The sequence below is a fragment of the Xenopus tropicalis genome, chromosome 8, assembly GCF_000004195.4.
Source record: "Xenopus tropicalis strain Nigerian chromosome 8, UCB_Xtro_10.0, whole genome shotgun sequence".
NCBI classification, from domain to species: Eukaryota; Metazoa; Chordata; class Amphibia; order Anura; family Pipidae; genus Xenopus; species Xenopus tropicalis.
The window spans coordinates 109,394,259-109,413,903 of NC_030684.2; the positions used below are offsets into that span (position 1 = coordinate 109,394,259).

General features: G+C 37.5%; 1 protein-coding gene across 1 annotated transcript; it reads left to right on the forward strand.

Moving 5' to 3' along the window:
• The first annotated feature begins 4,489 nt into the window (after positions 1-4,489).
• Positions 4,490-17,681, forward strand: srp54 (signal recognition particle 54kDa). The gene is made up of 16 exons (NM_203646.1): positions 4,490-4,615; positions 6,941-7,044; positions 8,054-8,145; positions 8,788-8,872; positions 9,075-9,179; positions 9,285-9,351; positions 10,076-10,133; positions 10,732-10,882; positions 11,943-12,091; positions 12,477-12,577; positions 13,448-13,534; positions 13,991-14,064; positions 15,104-15,212; positions 15,480-15,650; positions 16,227-16,322; positions 17,126-17,681. Exons 2-16 carry the CDS (start codon positions 6,967-6,969, stop codon positions 17,215-17,217), a joined length of 1,515 nt encoding a protein of 504 aa, NP_988977.1. The 5' UTR covers positions 4,490-4,615; positions 6,941-6,966; the 3' UTR covers positions 17,218-17,681.
• Positions 17,682-19,645: the final 1,964 nt, after the last annotated feature.

The window sequence follows — 19,645 nt, forward strand, 5'->3', positions numbered from 1 at the left end:
TGTGGGAGGTGAACCTAGCAGGGGTTTGTTCTGGGAGTTAGCATTTGAAAATCGTCATTATATGGTCCCTAAGATATAATTATGTGCTGGGGGTTGCTGTGTTATCCGCAGGGAAAGAGGAGGCATATAGGTTTAAGGGTGTGCCTTAACATGATATAATAAACTTCTTTCACATATGAATGAAGGGTGATATCCCTACAGTGAGCACCAACCATTTGGTTTTAATGTGGGTATGGTCCTAAAAGCTCTTGTGATAACATGGGTGTGGTTTAAAAAAAGGGTAGTGGTCAAAACTGGCTTCCATTATTGGCCCTCCACCATGTAGGCCAGAAAAATCCTGGCCCTCGGTACAACAGAAGTTGGACACCACTGCTTTAGATATTTTCTTCTTAATAAAAAAATATGTAAGAGGGTAAATCAGGCCATGAGGTATTCCTGTTTGTAACAATGCTTCCTCCATTAAGTACATATCTCTGTTATGAGAAGCAGATGCTTAAAGTGACTGCAGGATTCATTGTTCTACATGCTTTTAATATGAGTCATATGGGAGGAAACAAAGCCAATATAACATACATATAATTTCAGCAGTTAATTTCAATTGTGATATTATCATTAGAATACTCTATAAGGAAATAATAAATAAAGGTAAAGTGGCTGTTTTTATCTCAGGTAGGATACTGGTAATTGTGTACATGATCATATAGCTGCATTAGATTGTCAATTATGTGGTCACTCAGCAATGAAACCTATAGTCTGATCTGGGAAGATCCCAGGCATTCTGCGGCATAGGGCTACACATAACTATAAAATATTGTGAATTTGTTAGGACTTACAAAGCCTGAGACTTATATAGGTCCAAGGCTTCATAAAGCTTGACCAGGACTTAATGAAAGGGGTTTTGGTAACTGATCAAATGGCAAACAAGGGATATCATGAGGAAAATACAACCCACAGGGGTGTTAGGAATTAGAATACTTAGGGGTTGATTTACTAATCCACGAATCCGAATCCCGAATGGGAAAAAATCAGATTGGAAACGAACATTTCGCGACTTTTTCGTAGCCATTACGACTTGCTCGTAAATTGTCGCGACTTTTTCGAAACCATTACGACTTGCTCGTAAATTGTCGCGACTTTTTCGTAGCCATTAAGACTTGCTCGTAAATTGTTGCGACTTTTTCGTAGCCATTATAACTTGCTCGTATATTGTCGCGACTTTTTCGTATTGAGCGCTCGTAAAAGGCGGGCAAACCTTTGCGACTTTGCATGATTTTGGAAGTCTCCCATAGGACTCAATGGCACTCTGCAGCTCCAACCTGGCCCAAGGAAAGTCTCCCATAGGGCTCAATGGCACTCTGCAGCTCCAACCTGGCCCAAGGAAAGTCTCCCATAGGGCTCAATGGCACTCTGCAGCTCCAACCTGGCCCAAGGAAAGTCTCCCATAGGGCTCAATGGCACTCTGCAGCTCCAACCTGGCCCAAGGAAAGTCTCCCATAGGGCTCAATGGCACTCTGCAGCTCCAACCCGGCCCAAGGAAAGTCTCCCTTAGGGCTCAATGGCACTCTGCAGCTCCAACCTGGCCCAAGGAAAGTCACGACACTGAAGCTTGAATGAATCCGAAACTTTCGTACTCGGCGTGACGGCTACGAAAAAGTTTACGAAAAAATCGCAAAATACCGATCATTACGAAAAAAACGCATTCGGACGATTTTTGGACGTTCGTGGATTAGTAAATGCGCCCCTTAATGTCTTCCAATAAGGTTTCTGGGAACACATAATTTTCTTGAATACACATTAAAATTCATTTTGAGTTCAGCCCCCTGCAGGTAAAGTAATTACAGTCTTAAGGGAGAAGGAAAGCCTATGTCACTTAGGGGTGCCAAAATGTTAGGCACCCCCAAGTGACTTTAATCGCTTACCTTGTACACGGCTGGTTCCCCTGTTAAGAGAGAACCGCACCATCCCGTGGTAGCTGCGAGCGCTTCCTTCTTCCGCGTTGGCGCATTGCGCATGCACAGTAGAGTGAAATGCCAAACTTTAACAACAAATTCGGCTTTTCACTCTAATGCACATGCGCCGGCCCAGGGATTTCGCCGCAAAAGAAACGCGGAAGAAGGAAGTGCTCGTTACAGCTACTCCGGGATGGTGCAGTTTTCTCCTAACAGGGGCACCAGCCCGGGGTACAAGGTAAGCGATTTAAGTCACTTGGGGGTGCCTAACATTGTGGTACCCCCAAGTGACTTAGGCTGGACAGACATGGAAGAGCGGGACAAAAGCTTATGTGCCTCCCCCACTGTACATTCATATACAATTTCTGTTCATTCCTATGGAATATTTCTCTCTTTCAAAACCAAATGTAGAAAAGTTGGAAGCCACACATTAATTTACTGAAGGAGAGATAGGAAGCAAGGAAAGCACAGGAGGGAGAAATGCTGAACTTGTAGCAGAGTGGAATGGGAAGATGCAGGGTTGTTATTTACTGAGGGAAATGTAGCAAGGCATAGGCTGCCTTTCTGGGAGAAGAGAAAGCCACACTAATGCATTAGGAAGAAGAGAGTTGATGTATGTGAAAGAATTTTTTTTTTTTTTTAGTAGTAGTTTTTCAGTTATTTCAGAACTTCATTAAGATTTTTATTTTAATAGTTTTTCAGTTTTTCTCCACTGCGACTTTGAAGATTATGGAACCGATGTGAAGGGCTTTTCACCAGCGACTCCTATTGTTGCTGGTGGAAAGCCTTTTTGGACTGGTTTGTCGCCTGCGATAGCAGAGATCTATCACGGGCGACTAAACCACTCCATGAGAAGGCAACTTTAAAGGAATGGTCAGAAAGATATTTAAATAATTTAAACCAAGAAAGAGCAGTCATGAATGCCAATATGCCAATGAGTACAGAATGTCTAGGAGTAGGTGGTCAATCGTGTCAAAGGCTGCATAGAGGTCTAGAAGGATTAGTATGCAATAGTCACCGTTAGACTTTGCAAGGAGATCATTGGTTACTTTAGTGAGACCAGTTTCTGTTGAGTGTGTTGGGCGGAAGCCAGATTGCAGGGAGTTAAGAAAGGAATTGTGAGTGAGATGCTGGACCAGGCGGTTGTAAACAAGCCTTTCCAACAATTTAGATGCAAATATTAGAAAGGAAACTGGGCGACAGTTGACAGGGTACCTAGGATAAAGGGAAGTTTTTTTCAGGATTGATTAGTGATTAGTGCTTGTTTATACAATAAAAGTACCAGTAGAAAACGAGAGGTTAAATAGGTGGGTAAGATGGGCTGAGTGTATCAGAAATTGGTTTCAGGAGGTAAGAAAGTGTTAAGCTGGCCATACACGTGGTGATCTGACGATGTTTCGTGCGACCAAACATCATCAGATCCGCCACACACCATTCAGGGCTGAATCGGCAGGTAAGGAGGTAGAAACAATAGGATTTCTACCTCCTTCTGCCGATTCAGCGCTGAAGGAAGATTTTGGTCAGGCGCCTTCTATGGCGCCTGATCAAAATTTTCAAACTGGTAAGATTGGCGAGTCGGCCGATATCAGCAGCCTCCTGTGATATCGGTCGACTCGCCGACATACCATACACGCACCGAATATCGTACGAAACGAGGTTTCGTACGATATTATCGGTGCGTGTATGGCCACCTTCAGGTAGGTAAGTTTAGGGCTGAGTGTATCAGAAACTGGGTAAAGGAGGTGAGACGGCATGGGGCCAAGGAAGATTCTAATTTCCCACCATGTCATCTTATAAATTGGCCCTTTTTTTAAACTGTGAAAAATCCACCCCTTGTTAGCACAAAAATGTTAAAGTTGGCTTTGGCAACCTGCACAAAGTGTCTTTCTCATTTCCTGGCTCTACCTAAGATGATCAGAAAACCCTGCACTACACTGATGAGCAAAAGAAGGGCAAAATCGGTCTGTAGTTGGAAATCTGATCAGCTGTTATCCCGGCTTCTGATTTAAAAACCCAGTGGGTGAGCTTTAACCCATACTAGGCTAAACCCATGTAAATGGGATTTTCTTTAAACTCGTTGGGATTAGTTCCCAGAATTCCTTTTGTCTACTGGCACAAGAAATAAACTTTACTTTACTATGTAAAATATTGGGAACAGAAGCTCTTGAAGCAGCAGGTATTGCTTGTAACCACTGGCAGAACCAGACGCTACTTCACCTCCCCCCTCCAGGCAGCGCTATGCGCCTTCTCTCCGCCTATATACGGTAATCGTGACATCACGGTCTCGCGAGATGAGCCTTGTGAGGTTTGTTTTTAGCTGCGCAGAAGTGAAGGAGGTTGATATTAACGGCACTGCAGGACTGGTAAAGAGTAATCCGGGACTGCGGGATGTGAAAAAAAAACTGTGTCTGTGTCTGGATAAGCGAAACTGCTGCGTGTGTGCCGGAAGCGGATATCAGCTGACGGGTCAAAGGGAAACTTGGAATGGTGACGTTTCATATAGAACGGAAGTTCCCGTGCTGTGAAATTCCTGTCGGTCTGTTGAGTTTGTAATTTCGTTATATGGACATTGCGTTGCCTGAGCATCGACCGGTCCAGTTGGGGATATAAAAGCATATAGTGGGAGGGCTGAGGGACCCCCACATTGGGGGCTTATTTCTCATCAGGTAAGCTATGTTACATGCAAGTCTCAAGTCCTTCTAATCTCAGTCTCCACTGCGGTATGGTAGTGAGGCTGTATGTAGTGAGTAACAGCTGCCTCAGGTTTAGACCTTTTTGCCTTTCCGTTTGCTAATTTCTTTCGGCAAAAAAAAAGCTTTGGGGGAAGGACCAGTTAGATAACACGATGCATCACGTCTCAATATAGCCAGTATGGTATTCAAGTACATTAGCCAGCCAAATGTAAGGGTATCAAGCCTAAATAGAACAAATACATGCAGGTATGCAAGTGCAGTTATTACCCAGTAGTATGGTAACCCTCTTTAGATTTCTATATACTTAGCAACTAATATTTATTTAATATTTGTTCTGACTTCTTATTTGGGGGTCTATTAGGTGCTTAGCCCTAGCAGGTCTCCAGGTGCTTCTTTGTACTGTGTAGTTCCACAAAACTGATGATGATACTCCAGCGGTGGATTTTTTTTTTTACTTGGCAGAAACTAAACCTGTTGCATAGCATAGGTATTAAGAATAATACTGGAGAATGTGGATCTTGTTCTTACATTAAGTGGCTTGGCCCTATCTGTGGAATGGTGTTGCATGGGAGTGTCTTAGTGGGGCCTTGTGCATATGGTCCACTTCTTGGTCTGAACCAGTGGTATTGCTGAACTACACGATGAGTGTGATGGAATAAACTTAGGGGTAATTCCATTTGTACAGTTATAGGACCCATTATCCAGAATGCTCAGGACCAAGGGTATTTCGGAGAAGGGGTCTTTCCGTAATTTGGATCTCCATACTACTAAAAAAATCAATAAAACGTTAATTAAACCCAATAGGATTGTTTTGCATCCAATAAGGATTATTTCTATCTTAGTTGGGATCAATTACAAGGTATGGTTTTATTACTACAGAGAAAAAGGAAATGAGTTTTAAAATTCCAAATTAATTGATTAAAATGGAGTCTATGGGAGACGGGCTTTCCGTAATTCAGAACTTTCTGGATAACGGGTTTCCGGATAAGGTATCCCATACCTGTATCTGCACTAATGTGTACTTCAGGGGGTGTTAAGAAGTACTTGCTGGGTATTGCTGTTGTAATCCACTACAGGAGGTGTTAGGTGTGTAACAGCAGCTGTAATTTAGATAATGCAGGCTACTAGTGTAGCCTGAGCTCTGTAATAGTGCCAGCCATTGTAAAGGCCAAAGCTCCTGAAAATGCAGTGAGGAAGTCAACCAGCAAGGTAAAAACTGCTCTCTACATGCCTAGGACTGATCATTCATGGGTACATGAGTCTTGACCTAGGATGCCAGATGTGATCAACCAACTGTTGGCGAGTAATCCTTTGTTAAAGGAGAACCAAAGGCTTGTAGAAAATATATATTATATTATATATATATATATTGCCCAGAGAACTTTTGGAATGTAATTTTTTTAATTGAATTGTTAAAAGTATTGCAGCAAGGAAGTCTGTTCAGAATAGTAGAGGATCTTTTTCCACATTTCCATCATCCAGTGTTTGCTGCTTTTAAAGTATGGGAAACGTAGTACTTGAACTCTGAGATTCATTTCTTAAGGAATGTTCACATATAAAGTATGCTTTTAGAGCAGCATTTTATAAATGCTCGTGAGTTGTATTCATTCCCTTGTAGGATGTCATGATTTTATTATTCCTAAGCAGAACTTAGTGACATGCAGCAGATAACATAAGTATAATTGCATCCCAAAGAATAAAAACTGAATATCACTAGACCTTTTGGTTGCAGGGCCCCAACAGTTCTGTGCATGTTTCTTTAAAGGGTGTCCGCTATCCTTTACATGAGTAGCATAGCATGTTTACCACCACTACAGGTGTGATCAGAAAGGCTTGTGTTTTAGCCCTGAGCCTGGATCCATGCAGGTCACACAGTGTAACCTTATCTAATTTAACTTACTCCTGTTAAGAGCACCATCTCTGGTAATGGGAGCTGGCAGGAAAGTTGGTTCCCAGCAACATCATTTCTAGCATCAATGGGTTGATCAGAGCGATTGGCTGTATTAGAAAGTATTGTGGTGCTGCCGGTGCTCATATGAATGATGTATTATGCTGGCTATGACTGGCATTGCACATTCTGAGGCTAGTAGGTTTTACACTGGAAACTGCCTTCAGTGTCCTGTAGCAAGGAAGTTTGATACTTGCCTACCTTACTGCAATCACAATGGAACGTTAAAGGGCAATGTATGTTAAATGTGTTTTTTCATAATGTTTGTCGCTGACAAGTTAATTATATCTGTTGTTTGTTCATGATAAACTTTCCATTTGTTCTGATAAGCATGTTGTGTTTTCATACAGGTGTTGTGTAACAAACAGAAGCCAAGATGGTGTTGGCAGACCTAGGACGGAAGATTACTTCAGCACTGCGCTCACTGAGCAATGCAACAATCATCAATGAAGAGGTGAGACAGTATTTTTATGCACCCAAATTGTAAAATGTATTTGTTTACGCATGCAACTGGTAAAAAACTATTTTTTGTTATAACTGTAGCTGCACCCAAAGCCACAACTACCTTTGTGCTCACTAGCTCAGGTACATAATACATGTTAGGGGACTCTGTAGCACTTTTCCAACTCCAATATAAATGATCCTTGTGCAACTGTACCTTGTATTTATTGTTATACTTTGTATTTATCTATTATTATTTTAATAACTCCCTTTTGTATTAATTCATTGTTCTACTGTACAGCGCTGCATACATAAGTAGCACTTTATAAATAAAGATATACATACATATATAGTTCATATGCCTTACAGAGAAGCAATCTAAATACAGTAATGTAAAAATGCATAAAACTGTGTCCAGAAGTAGGGAAACAAATGCACAAACACGGTAGTAGATTTCTTGGAGTATGCATACAATATCCTCAGTACACTCATAACAATGTAAGGCTCCTACTGCTGCTATTTTCAGTCTTGTTTAGCACTGGTGCCAAGGTTGGCCAAAAACAGCCACTAATTGTGTTTCACATGTATAGCTGCAGAAGGGATACAGTAATTTACTTTATATGCATGTAACCTGGACAGAGAGAGATCACAGAGCAATGCCATCATGAATAACCCTATAGTGTGGTGCATCACGGTCCTTGAGAGAAATGCTAAGCATCAATTATGTTTTTTTAAGAAAATTGTTAAGCCGCCTATCTTAAAACATTATCAATTGTTACAGTACTTAGTTGAGAAATTGTCACCTTTTTGCAACTGTATATCTGTAATTTAAAAAGCTAAAAAATTGCACAGTAAACTACCACTATATGATATTTTAATACCATTGTTTTACTTATGTACACCTGAAGTAGAATGGTATAAAGGCTTAGTATATCTTTATGTAGAGTGGGTAGAACATATTCACTTTATTTAAACTTCATTTGGTCATGGATAGAAAATTAACTTCAAGACTGTCTTTTTAGGTGCTCAATGCTATGCTCAAGGAAGTATGCAAGGCTTTACTGGAAGCTGATGTGAACATAAAGCTTGTAAAGCAGCTGAGGGAAAATGTCAAGTAAGTATCATTCAAATGCGCCTCAATACATGGTATACCCATTAATTTGGTGTCATTTCTGTATACTTTAATAGGTCACTTTTATATTATAAAAACTTACTAATATGGAATATATATATATATATATATATATATATATATATATATATATATATATATATATATATATATATATATATTAAATTGAATACACAATTTGTTACCCAGTAGGTTCTCTCGATTTGCTTTTTTTTCTACTGTTTTATGCAAATAAACTGATAGCAATGACATGGATGGTCCCCACGCTTCCAACTGTACCTAGAAGGAAAGCTCTGGTGAATAAACATCTCAAACTCTACAAGCTAATATATACTACCAGAGGAGTCCCAAATAAATTTAATAAAATATGGGTAGACTCACCTGCTACGGCTTTGGAATAACTGTATATTGGTAAACTGCTATTAATTTTCTGATGTAACTCCTTTACTACCTCTTCACAACTGTACTGTATATAGTTAAAACTACCAAAATAAAAATGTTTAAAAGAAAAACAAAAAAAAACCTACTGTGCTCAAAGTACCTAAAAGTGACCACTGTACTGTTACCTTTAATGTTGATTGGATCAGTTAAAAAAAATGGTATAAGAATTGCTCTTCTCCTTAGGTCTGCTATTGATCTGGAGGAAATGGCATCTGGCTTGAATAAGAGGAAAATGATCCAGCATGCTGTCTTCAAAGAGCTCGTCAAGGTACTTTTCAAACTTTTACCCCAGTTGAAGTGTAACAGTCATACAAGAATGCAACCCTAACATATTTAGGTCAACCAAACCCATTCTTATGTTCTTGCTTCATATTAGTTGCATTTTTTGTTATGCATTAAAGAGCTTAAGTTGTTTTTAAATGTGTTATAAAAGCACTGAAGTATAATAAATGGTAATTTATTTTTCACAGCTGGTGGATCCAGGGGTTAAAGCATGGACACCAACTAAAGGAAAACCTAATGTCATAATGTTTGTGGGTTTGCAAGGAAGTGGAAAAACCACCACTTGTACAAAGGTGGGTGAATTGGAACAAATTACATAAAGAACCTAACCTGAAAGGGTTCCTTATCATTGTCATTCAGTCAATATAAATTTACAATTTTATTTTCTTTCTTTACAGTTGGCATATTATTATCAAAGGAAAGGATGGAAAACCTGTTTGATATGTGCTGACACTTTCAGAGCTGGTAAGTTTTAGGCTTTAACTACTGGGTAAATATTTACTTAGTCTTTAGTATTGATTATTAAAAATTGATTGAATGGACAGATTATAGATTTAGATAACAAGCAAAGTCCATGTGGCTTAGGAATGCTAGTGAGCATTTTACCATTTTGTTTCATTGGAGTAATGGCTGTTCTGTCTTGCAGAAATAAAAACACTGGTATACTGGTCTTTCTATTAAGAACTTCTGCCAATATGTTTTACATATTGAGTACAGATAAAAGGTGTAAAAGTCCACATACAGTATAGCAACACCCACATTCTGAGAGAAAACAATGATAGTTTGCCTCTGACACAGGGAGAATTCATTCATCCCCCTTTCTTCCATTCATTAACTTTTCGTTCCATGTTAAAATGATGGTTTTTAGGGCTTGGAAGCACCTATATAATTTGCAATACTTTAAATTTAAGACTGGAACAAGTAGTATTTTGACTGTTGTGGTATTTGTTTTCTTGGAGCACTGCTGCAGTCAAAATAATGTGAGACCTATGTCACCTAGATCTGGAATTCTGTTGTCTAGCAGCTCCAGTTTGAAAAGCCATTAAAACAAATGCTCTGGGGAAGTACTAGACTTGATCCACACCAAAAAATACAATCAGGTTACCACCAAGAAGTATTTTCTATCTCCTTCTGCTCTGTATTAATTCATTCAATAACTAACACAAATTATAATTTGTGACACTTGTAGGAGCTTTTGACCAGTTAAAACAGAATGCCACAAAAGCCAGAATACCTTTCTATGGCAGGTAAGTTTATTTATCTTTGGACTTTTTTGGCAGCTAGAATTTAATTTACTCTCTTAACTTTGAGATTGGGTGTAGGTCAGGGGTTTTCCATGTCTGTTTTTCCATCTATTAAGCCACAACTAACACGATCCTCCCAGCAGCTGGGTATACGCTACAAGAATTGTGCCGTTACATAAGGACAGAAATGAATTGATATGAACCCAATCGCTAAAATATAATTCATATTTTTAAAAAAATGTCCGCGGCTTCAAGCTTTATACTCTTTGTTAAATTAAAAAGAGAAAGAATAGGAAAATTGCTGCTTACTTATTGTACTTACTGCAGAGACACAACGCATTCCCAGTCTGTTCTAAGCTGCTATTGTCCTTCAGACCTTTTTGAGCAACACAAAATGCTAAACAGAAAGAGGTGTTACACCCGTCACACATCTCTATTCAAAATAAAAAAAGGGTAACATTTTATTTAGCTTTCTTTTTTTAAATATAGGGTTGTCTTGTAACAGTTAAACCATTGCTTACATTGTTAGAATCTTTTTGCTTTTTATGCCTTATCAGATCACTCACTATAATACATATTTCCATCACTATTTTTAACCCAGTTATACAGAAATGGATCCAGTGAACATTGCATATGAAGGGGTGGAGAAATTTAAAAATGAAAACTTTGAGATTGTCATTGTGGACACAAGTGGGCGCCACAAACAAGAAGATTCCTTGTTTGAAGAAATGTTGCAAGTGTCTAATGCAGTAGTAAGTATGCCATAGCAATGTCACTATTTGTAATGATTTATTATTGAAGGTCCTTCATCATTGTAAACAGCCTTCTGTGGCAGCATGGGGTGCATAGAGGCTGAAAATATACATGCGGTATAGGCCATAGTCCTTTAATGGGAATCTACAATCTATGTGAGCGAATTGAACTAAAATGTGAATACTTTAGTGTGTCATAAAATAAACTGTAAAGGAAAATAACTATAATAATGTAAAACTAACTTAAATATAGCTGTCCATATTAAAGCACTACAGTTCTGTAAATATAAAAAGTTTGTGAGGTGTATCAAATGAGCAAAACCTAAGAGTACAAAATAAGACTGCTAATTTGTAAAATATAATCTTGCCTATGTCTTTTTTGTCCTTAAACCTTACGTTGATTTGATCTCTTTAAAAACCCCATTGTCATTTGAAGAACACATTTAAAGGAGAAGGAAAGTCACTTTGGCATTTTACTACCAATAGATTCACCACATTAGTGCCACCTAGAACAAAATATTTATTCTGCAGAAACCATTACTATACCTGAGTAAAGAGCCCTAGAAGCTTTCTCCGATTGCTTAACCCAGCAGCTGCCATTTTAAATTGCTTCCTATTTACTGCTCTAGCAGTTATAGCTCAGATCAAACATTCCTAAGGATGGGGGAGTCCTTAGTATTCTTACGGGAGGGAGGAGCAGGAGAGGAGAGAACTCCACAGATTCTGGCCATGGGAATTAAGGATGTTTCTAAGAGAGGAAGTCAGACACTGGAATATCATGTTTACAGGAAAGGAGACCAGAAATCCTGTGTTTCTTTTAATAGAGGACTCAGTGCAGCAAGTGCTTATGGCTGTATTTACATAAAGCTTACTTAGTTTTTACCTTTCCTTCTCCTTTAATTGTGACGCGAGATGAATGTGATATCACTTTTCTGCACCTTTAAATCTATCCATATTTTGCAAACTACTAATATCAGAGCAGCCTTCCTTAATATTTGTTCATTTCTGTAGTTCATTTGATATTTTGAAAAAATCATATTTATTTATTTTTTTTCTACAGCAACCGGATAATATAGTCTATGTTATGGATGCTTCTATCGGACAAGCTTGTGAAGCCCAGGCTAAAGCCTTCAAAGATAAGGTGGATGTAGCATCAGTCATTGTAACCAAGCTTGATGGGCATGCAAAGGGTGGAGGAGCGCTTAGTGCGTAAGTACACCGTCACTTATTTCTTATCATTTTTAATTTCTGTTTCATCCGACATGCACTGAGAATCTGGGAAGCTACAAAATAAAAAGGTGGAGTGTGAATGGCTTTCTTATACATAGCTAGGCAGCAGCCCTATAAGTTCTTTAAAATAAATGTATCCTAAATCAGAGCAGAGAATATGCCGTTACTAATATAGATGTCCATAGATGTTGAGATGAAGTGTTTGTGCTTTCCTGTTCTTCTGCAGTACTCTGCCTATAAAGCATCAACACTATTCTCAATCTACTTGTGGTCTGTAGTTGGTGTACTAATTTGCAATTAATCTTACTTTGTAATGGTGTATAGAGATTGGTTCAGGCTTAGCATCTTTGATTTATGATTACAGGGTTGCTGCTACAAAGAGTCCCATCATTTTTATTGGAACTGGGGAGCATATTGATGACTTCGAACCATTTAAAACACAACCTTTCATTAGCAAGCTTCTTGGTAAGCATTGATATTGTCTTTTACTTGTCCCTGGAATACAGTAACTTTACTTAGGGGCTGATTTACTAAGACACGATTTCGAATCCGAATTGGAAAAATTCCGATTGGAAACTAACATTTTGCGACTTTTTCGTATTTTTTGCGACGATTTTTGCGTAAAAACGCGAGTTTTTCGTAGCCATTACGAAAGTTGCGCTAAGTCGCGATTTTTTCGTAGCGTTAACACTTGCGCGCAAAGTCGCGCCTTTTTCGTAGCGTTAAAACTTAAAAGGCGCAACGTTTCGCGCAAGTTTTAACACTACGAAAAAATCGCGACTTTGTGCAACTTTCGTAATGGCTACGAAAAACTCGCGGTTTTACGCAAAAATCGTAAAGACGCCGAAAAACTCGCGTTTTTACGCAAAAATCGTAAAGACGCCGAAAAAAAAAATCGCAAAATTACCGATCATTACGAAAAAAACGCAATCGGACGCATTCGGCCCATTTGTGGGTTAGTAAATGTGCCCCTTAGTGTGTTACTTCACTCTCTGTGAGCTAATGAATGATACATTGTCATCCTCATAAAATATGTTCCTATCCCTGAAGATATGGTTGTTCACTTGATCCTTATTCATTAGTATTAAAAACAGCTACTTTTAGTTGTGCTTACTTGTCCTTCTGTTTCACAGAGAGAGTAAACACTGAATTGCTGCACCATTAAAATGCTAGACATAATTAAAGAGTGAGCATAGATAATATGGCTACAAGCAAAAGAAATTGTGTGTCTTTATATTTGTATATATATGTGTATTGGACAGCTAGAAGCAGAACCTTCTCTCAAGCCTTTGTTGAATTTGCCTTCACTATTAATACTGTTTTTATCCCCTCCAGGTATGGGTGACATTGAAGGATTGATAGATAAAGTGAACGAATTAAAACTGGATGACAATGAGGCCCTCATAGAGAAACTAAAGCATGGTGAGTTCATAAAGGAAAAAAGACAATCCAGGAACTGTTGGGATAATTAAGGCTTGTAATACTTGGCAATTAGCGACTATCAATAGATATCTGTGCCACTATCCATTATTAAACTAGTAATCTACATAAGTTTGTGGTCTTTAATCTATTGATAGTTCTCCATTCTTTAATACGTTTTAAAAATCATGTACCAGTGACAGGATGGTTAGAATTCCAGAAAAGTATGGCGCAGACACAATAAAAAGAACCGTGGTGCTACATAGATTCAGTAAGTTTTCATCTGTGCACATTAAGTACCAATCAGATCTACAGTTATGAATAAATGCTGAGAGAGGAGACAATGACTGGAGGATAAAGTCCCAGTATGTGACTGCAAGATTCACATATTGATGATATTTATTTTAAATGCGCATTTAGCATCCATTGTATAATGAATACTGTGGTTTTTGATTGCAGGCCAGTTCACTCTGAGAGACATGTATGAGCAGTTTCAAAACATTATGAAAATGGGTCCATTCAGCCAGATATTGGTGAGTGACAAAACAATAGCTCTAGTACTATAGTTTGCAATTAAGCTTGATATATAACAAACTTTTAAGTTTTTTTATTTAAGTTTCTGTCCGTTAGCATTTGTTTAATTTTAAATGTAAGATATATAGCCTTGAAGCATAATGCCATTTTCATGGCAGGTGACACTATGCCAGCTAGCATTAATAAAAGTAAATGTGAATTTGCTAATGTGAGTCTTTGTGCGGTGTAACCTGACAGTATTAGTTATTTACTCATTAAACAGAACTAAATTGGATTGTGTTCCACAACTAACCTTAATATTTTCTGCTTAAGTTTACATAACCATTTGTAAAGGAGGCCTTCCCTGGGCAGATTAAAGCTGCTAAGTTGAGCCCTTCAGACCATTCCAGTAGCTTATCTGCCCTCCGACTGACTTACCTGACCAATATCTAGCCAAAAATTGACCAGTGTTGCTGGTATTCCCTAGGGCCAAACTATTAGATTATCCTGATGTTGCCCACTTTAGGTGGTCAAACGAGCAGATCTTATAGGGTATGGGTTAAGAGGAAGAACCATGTATAATGCCAAAATTATCATCTGTGAGACTGGTAGTTCAAGATTAGGTTTTATGTTCAATCAAAAACCAAATGTCACTCATTGATTAACATTTAGCAATGTTCCGTTTTGAGATTTTTACCATGATAAGAGTTTTTTTGCACTCAAAAGACCTTGAATTAGTTTCCAAAACTTGAATGTTCGAGATTTTTTAGTTGCCCTAGCAAAAAAATAAAAAATTTTTTGAGATTCAGGTTTTTTTTAATAAATATGTATAGTAAAGCAAAAAACAGGAAATTGATTATAATTAATTTTTTAATGACAGTTTTCTAATTATTAAGCAAATACTTTGCAGTATTGCTACCCCCTTATATTTGTATTCCATGATTGTACTGCTTATTTCTGCATTTTCGTGGGTGTTTGTAATACCTAATCTTTTAGTATTTTGGAGATCTTTATTGCTTTAGCATTAGTCAGAATTTTTTTTTTTATCTTTGTCAACAGGGGATGATTCCTGGCTTTGGACAAGATTTTATGAGCAAAGGCAATGAGCAGGAATCAATGGCTCGACTAAAGAAGCTAATGACCATCATGGACAGCATGAACGATCAGGGTACCTTTTTATGCTATTTCACTTTTTTCCCCCCATAAGGGTTTGTGTACTGCATAGCAGCATTACAGCAACCATAGAGAGACTCTGTGTGGTGTGATGCTAGAAGCAACTTGTCCAGTATCATACACATTTGCTTGGATTTATGTCAAGCTTCTCTATAAATTCTATTTATATGTTCAACCCCTGTTTGCATTTGTTTCCCACTGAAAATTTAATTTATTGATGTTTTTCCCACTCTAATTGGTTTGTTTTGCTTACTTGCTGCAGAATTGGATAACACAGATGGTGCCAAACTTTTTAGCAAGCAGCCCGGGAGGGTTCAGAGAGTGGCAAGAGGATCTGGAGTCTCTACTAGAGATGTACAAGAGCTGCTGGCACAATATACAAAATTTGCTCAAATGGTTAAAAAAATGGGAGGAATCAAAGGCCTCTTCAAAGGTAAGGAAATACTTGTACTTTGCATTCTGAAGTATAAGTGTAGTGACTGCAGGGGACTTCATATAGCACACACAAATGATTAAACACTTCTTAGGTTTTAAAAATAGACCACATATTTCTAACTTTGTATAGGAAGCTGCCATTCCTCCTGCAGTACCCTCCCATAATTTACTGCCTAATATCAGGTACCTCTTCTCATGCTGAGGAAAGTGACTTAAGACACAACTATTGGTGCTGTTAGTATTTAGTTCTGGTCACTTGGCATGACAAGAAGAAGACTCTGATTTTAAAAGAGGAAATTTTAGTCCATTACCATAACATAAATGTTTTTAACTGGTGCCATGTTTCATGCTGCTTTGAAGGTTAACTTTAATGCTTTGTAGTTAAACATTAGAAATGACAAATCGTGTGCTATGTACATAAATAGGCTTCCTCAGAAATTTAATTATTTCTGTACCAGTTTGTAAACTGTCTATGTATATTTTGCACTTTATAATGTATTTTGTAGCTGTTCACTGGCAAGAATCAACACTGTAAATATTTTGAGGTCTAACATTTTTAACTGTTTATTTTCAGGTGGTGATATGTCAAAAAATGTAAACCCGTCACAGATGGCCAAACTGAACCAGCAAATGGCCAAAATGATGGACCCCAGAGTTTTGCAGCACATGGGTAAGTTCAGTGTTCACAATTGGAGAATAGGTCCTTGCAGTCTTGCTGTAAAGAATGTAAACATTGGGGGGGAGTCCTTTTTAAAGCCAATTAAAGATTATGTTAATTGCTGCTAGATGGGTGATTTCTTTTTTGGTGACCAGCTCTGCAAGCAGTTGGTGCAGGGGATGTTCTTTTTACTGGTATGAGCATTGTACCTGCCTCAGTTTGATGAAAGCGCCAAGCCTGCACCTTATAAATCTTCCACCACAATGAAAGAAATACTCCTGTGCCAGTCACGTGCCAAGAACCTGTCTCAAACCATTGGTTGGGGGTCAGATGGCTGTCACTGGGTGAAACAAACATCTATGAAAACCACAAGTAGCAACCTTTCTTCTCTCTGCTGCTACCATTTTATTTTTCAATTGGCTGTTAAGATTATATCAGGGTTTATACCAGTTAAGCTGTTTCATCGACTCAGTATGTAGGTTTTGAAAAACTCAATCTACTTTGTTCTTTTTATGTTTATAGTTTTAAAATATCTACTTATGGACACACACAAGTTGTACATGAGGGCAAAAATGCTACTTTTTTTTTTTTTTTTTTAAAGTTATTTATCTCCAATAACATGTACTAGTTCCAGTATCCTAATTTACACACACAAAATACTGTACCACTGCAGAAACAATATAGGGCTGTGGTAATTATACAGTACAAAATGGTGCATTCGGGGTTTAATTTTCAAGTTAATGGTTTGTGCCACAACTGACAAATGAGCTAAAAAGGAAATTATAATTCCTTATACTTTGTTTTACATCCTTTAGGTGGCATGGCAGGACTTCAGTCAATGATGAGACAGTTCCAACAAGGAGCTGCTGGCAACATGAAGGGGATGATGGGATTCAACAACATGTAAAGATGCCCTTTTTGCACAGTGGATGTTTCTTATTACTGTGGCTTCAAAGAACTGGAATGCTTTCTGGGCAGACAAATGTGGTCTCTATAAATTCTCTACTTCCATTAAAAATAAAAAGAAACCACCCTTCTACTGTTTAACTCCCCCCAAGTATTCCTTATTTTCAGGGAACTGGGGTGCAACACCCTATTTTAAGTTATTGGACAATTAATTTAGTTTTTATCAAAACAAAGTCTGTTGTATAAAAAAAAAAACTGTTAATGTTTAGTTCAAAGACAAACTGTTTGTATACGCTTCCAGCACTCACACCTCTTGCTGGAATTCAATTTGCTGTTAAATAAATTTCTAAATGGTCATATTTCTTGTTCCGAAATATATTTAAATAATCAGTCCTGTTAAAGGGGCAGTATACACCATACATAAACCTTTGTTCAACATGAGTACAATAAATAGTGTTGAAAATATACTGACTCTTTTGATTTCAAAGTCAATATTTCCCTTATGTTTATTTTCTTACTATAAATCATCATAAATGGATAAGTTGGTTTGCCTTTACCTTACTGCCCCTATCCCACTCTGTAATGAGAATCATTTGTTTTAGTAAATAAATAACATACCTTTTTCCCTGCATCCAGATTTATTTTGTTTCTCTATTATAGCCAGCTCTTAAGTACACTTGTTTAGCATGAAGCTCCGCCCCCTTTTGATATCCGAGCATTCCTTTTCTCTCTGACTATTATGACCACAAAGATTTGCCTTCTGCACATGCCTGATTGATTTTAATTGAAGCAGAGGCAGTGAGCATGCCCAGTAGGAACCTCTGTGACGTCATCATAGTGGAGAATGAAGGTATGCTCAGAAAGCAGAAGGGGACCGAGCTTTGCTCTAGACAAGGAAGTCCATAAGAGCTATGGTTCAGCTGCTTATAATAGAAAAAAAAAAATCTGCATGCAAAGGGAAAGGTATGTTATTCTGAGGGCTGAGTCATTTTTGGGGATTGTACAATAAAAGGCTTTTTTGTCCTTTAAAGTGTGCAGTGTTCACCCATCATACAAATGTTAGCTAATCCATTACTAGTTTAGTCCTTTTGTAATGCTTTGTTGCATAATGAGATGTTTGCACACGCAACCTCCACAAATTAGAGACACAATTGTGTATTTTACACCAGGAGGCAATTATTTCTCCTTTTTTTTTTTTATATTCATCTTCTAGTAAGGTTTGTATCCAGTATTATATCAGTGTTGTCTGGTTAACTATTCACATTTTAGCTGCTATTTTCTTTTTAATAGTTTTTATTAACATGTTTAGAAGTACAAAATGTATGTCACAGTACAAAATACATTATTTCTGGCAATCCCATTTGAGAAGTGTGGAAAGGAGAATATAGAAGGAGACTTAAGCAATAAAAATTAGTGAAGTCAAGAAAGAAAATTCAAGAGAGATTGGCTAATCAACCATCAACTATTAGAACAAAGATAAGAACAATGCTAAATGAAAAAAAAAACTATTTAATTGTAAATTAGGTTGGTCGGTGGTTTATATAAGGAATATAGGCATGAAAATAATTTAAGGTTTGGGTGACATTCTGAAGGCCCCAATCTGGTCTTAGTCAAGAAGAATGGCTAGCAGTAGGACAAAGGCGCTGCACCAAAGATTCATATAGAACCAACTGTATCAATGAAATAAACAAAGTCACAAAATAAAGTACAAACATAGAAAATAAATTAAATTGACAGGATAAATTCTCTATTATTCTGAAAAGCCTAGGAATACCAGGGTTCCCAAACTTTTAGGAATGTATTGTGTTTATCCTAGATAATGCTTAGATAACTTTTTTCAAATGGTCCAATTTACTTTAAAGTGAAGAGATAGGAATGTTTTAGCTTTTTCAGTATTTCACAATAGTTGTTTTAGTATATATGATGGATTTTTCTATTTAGTAATGTGGTCTGTGGGTCTAAATGTATCTGGGTCATAGCCATTATTTAGTGGTAGTGATATTAAAACCTTCTTTTGGTACAAAGTGTGTTTTTCTTATGAACGATAATCTTTTATCATTCATTTTTCTTCCACTGCCGGCTGTAGGGTAACTATTTGATATATAGAATGTGTTTCACGAATCATATATTTTATTGCTAAAAATCATGTATTTAAATAATTACTCAAACATGAATTTTCCATAATTTATCAAGTGTGAAAACACTAATACAAAACTCTAAAAGTCGCGTAGAAGGCAGTGGGTGCTGTCCTAGGCAAAGTGTATAAATCTTTATTTAATTCAAGGTTTTAGAGGTTTTCATGATTTTTTTTTTTTTTTCTTTTTGTAAGCTCACGAAAATACATACAATCTTGTATTAAAGAATCTTATACAGCTAGTGCAGCTTTTATACCAGCAGAAGATTGAGTCTTGGCAATTCCAGGTTGCAGT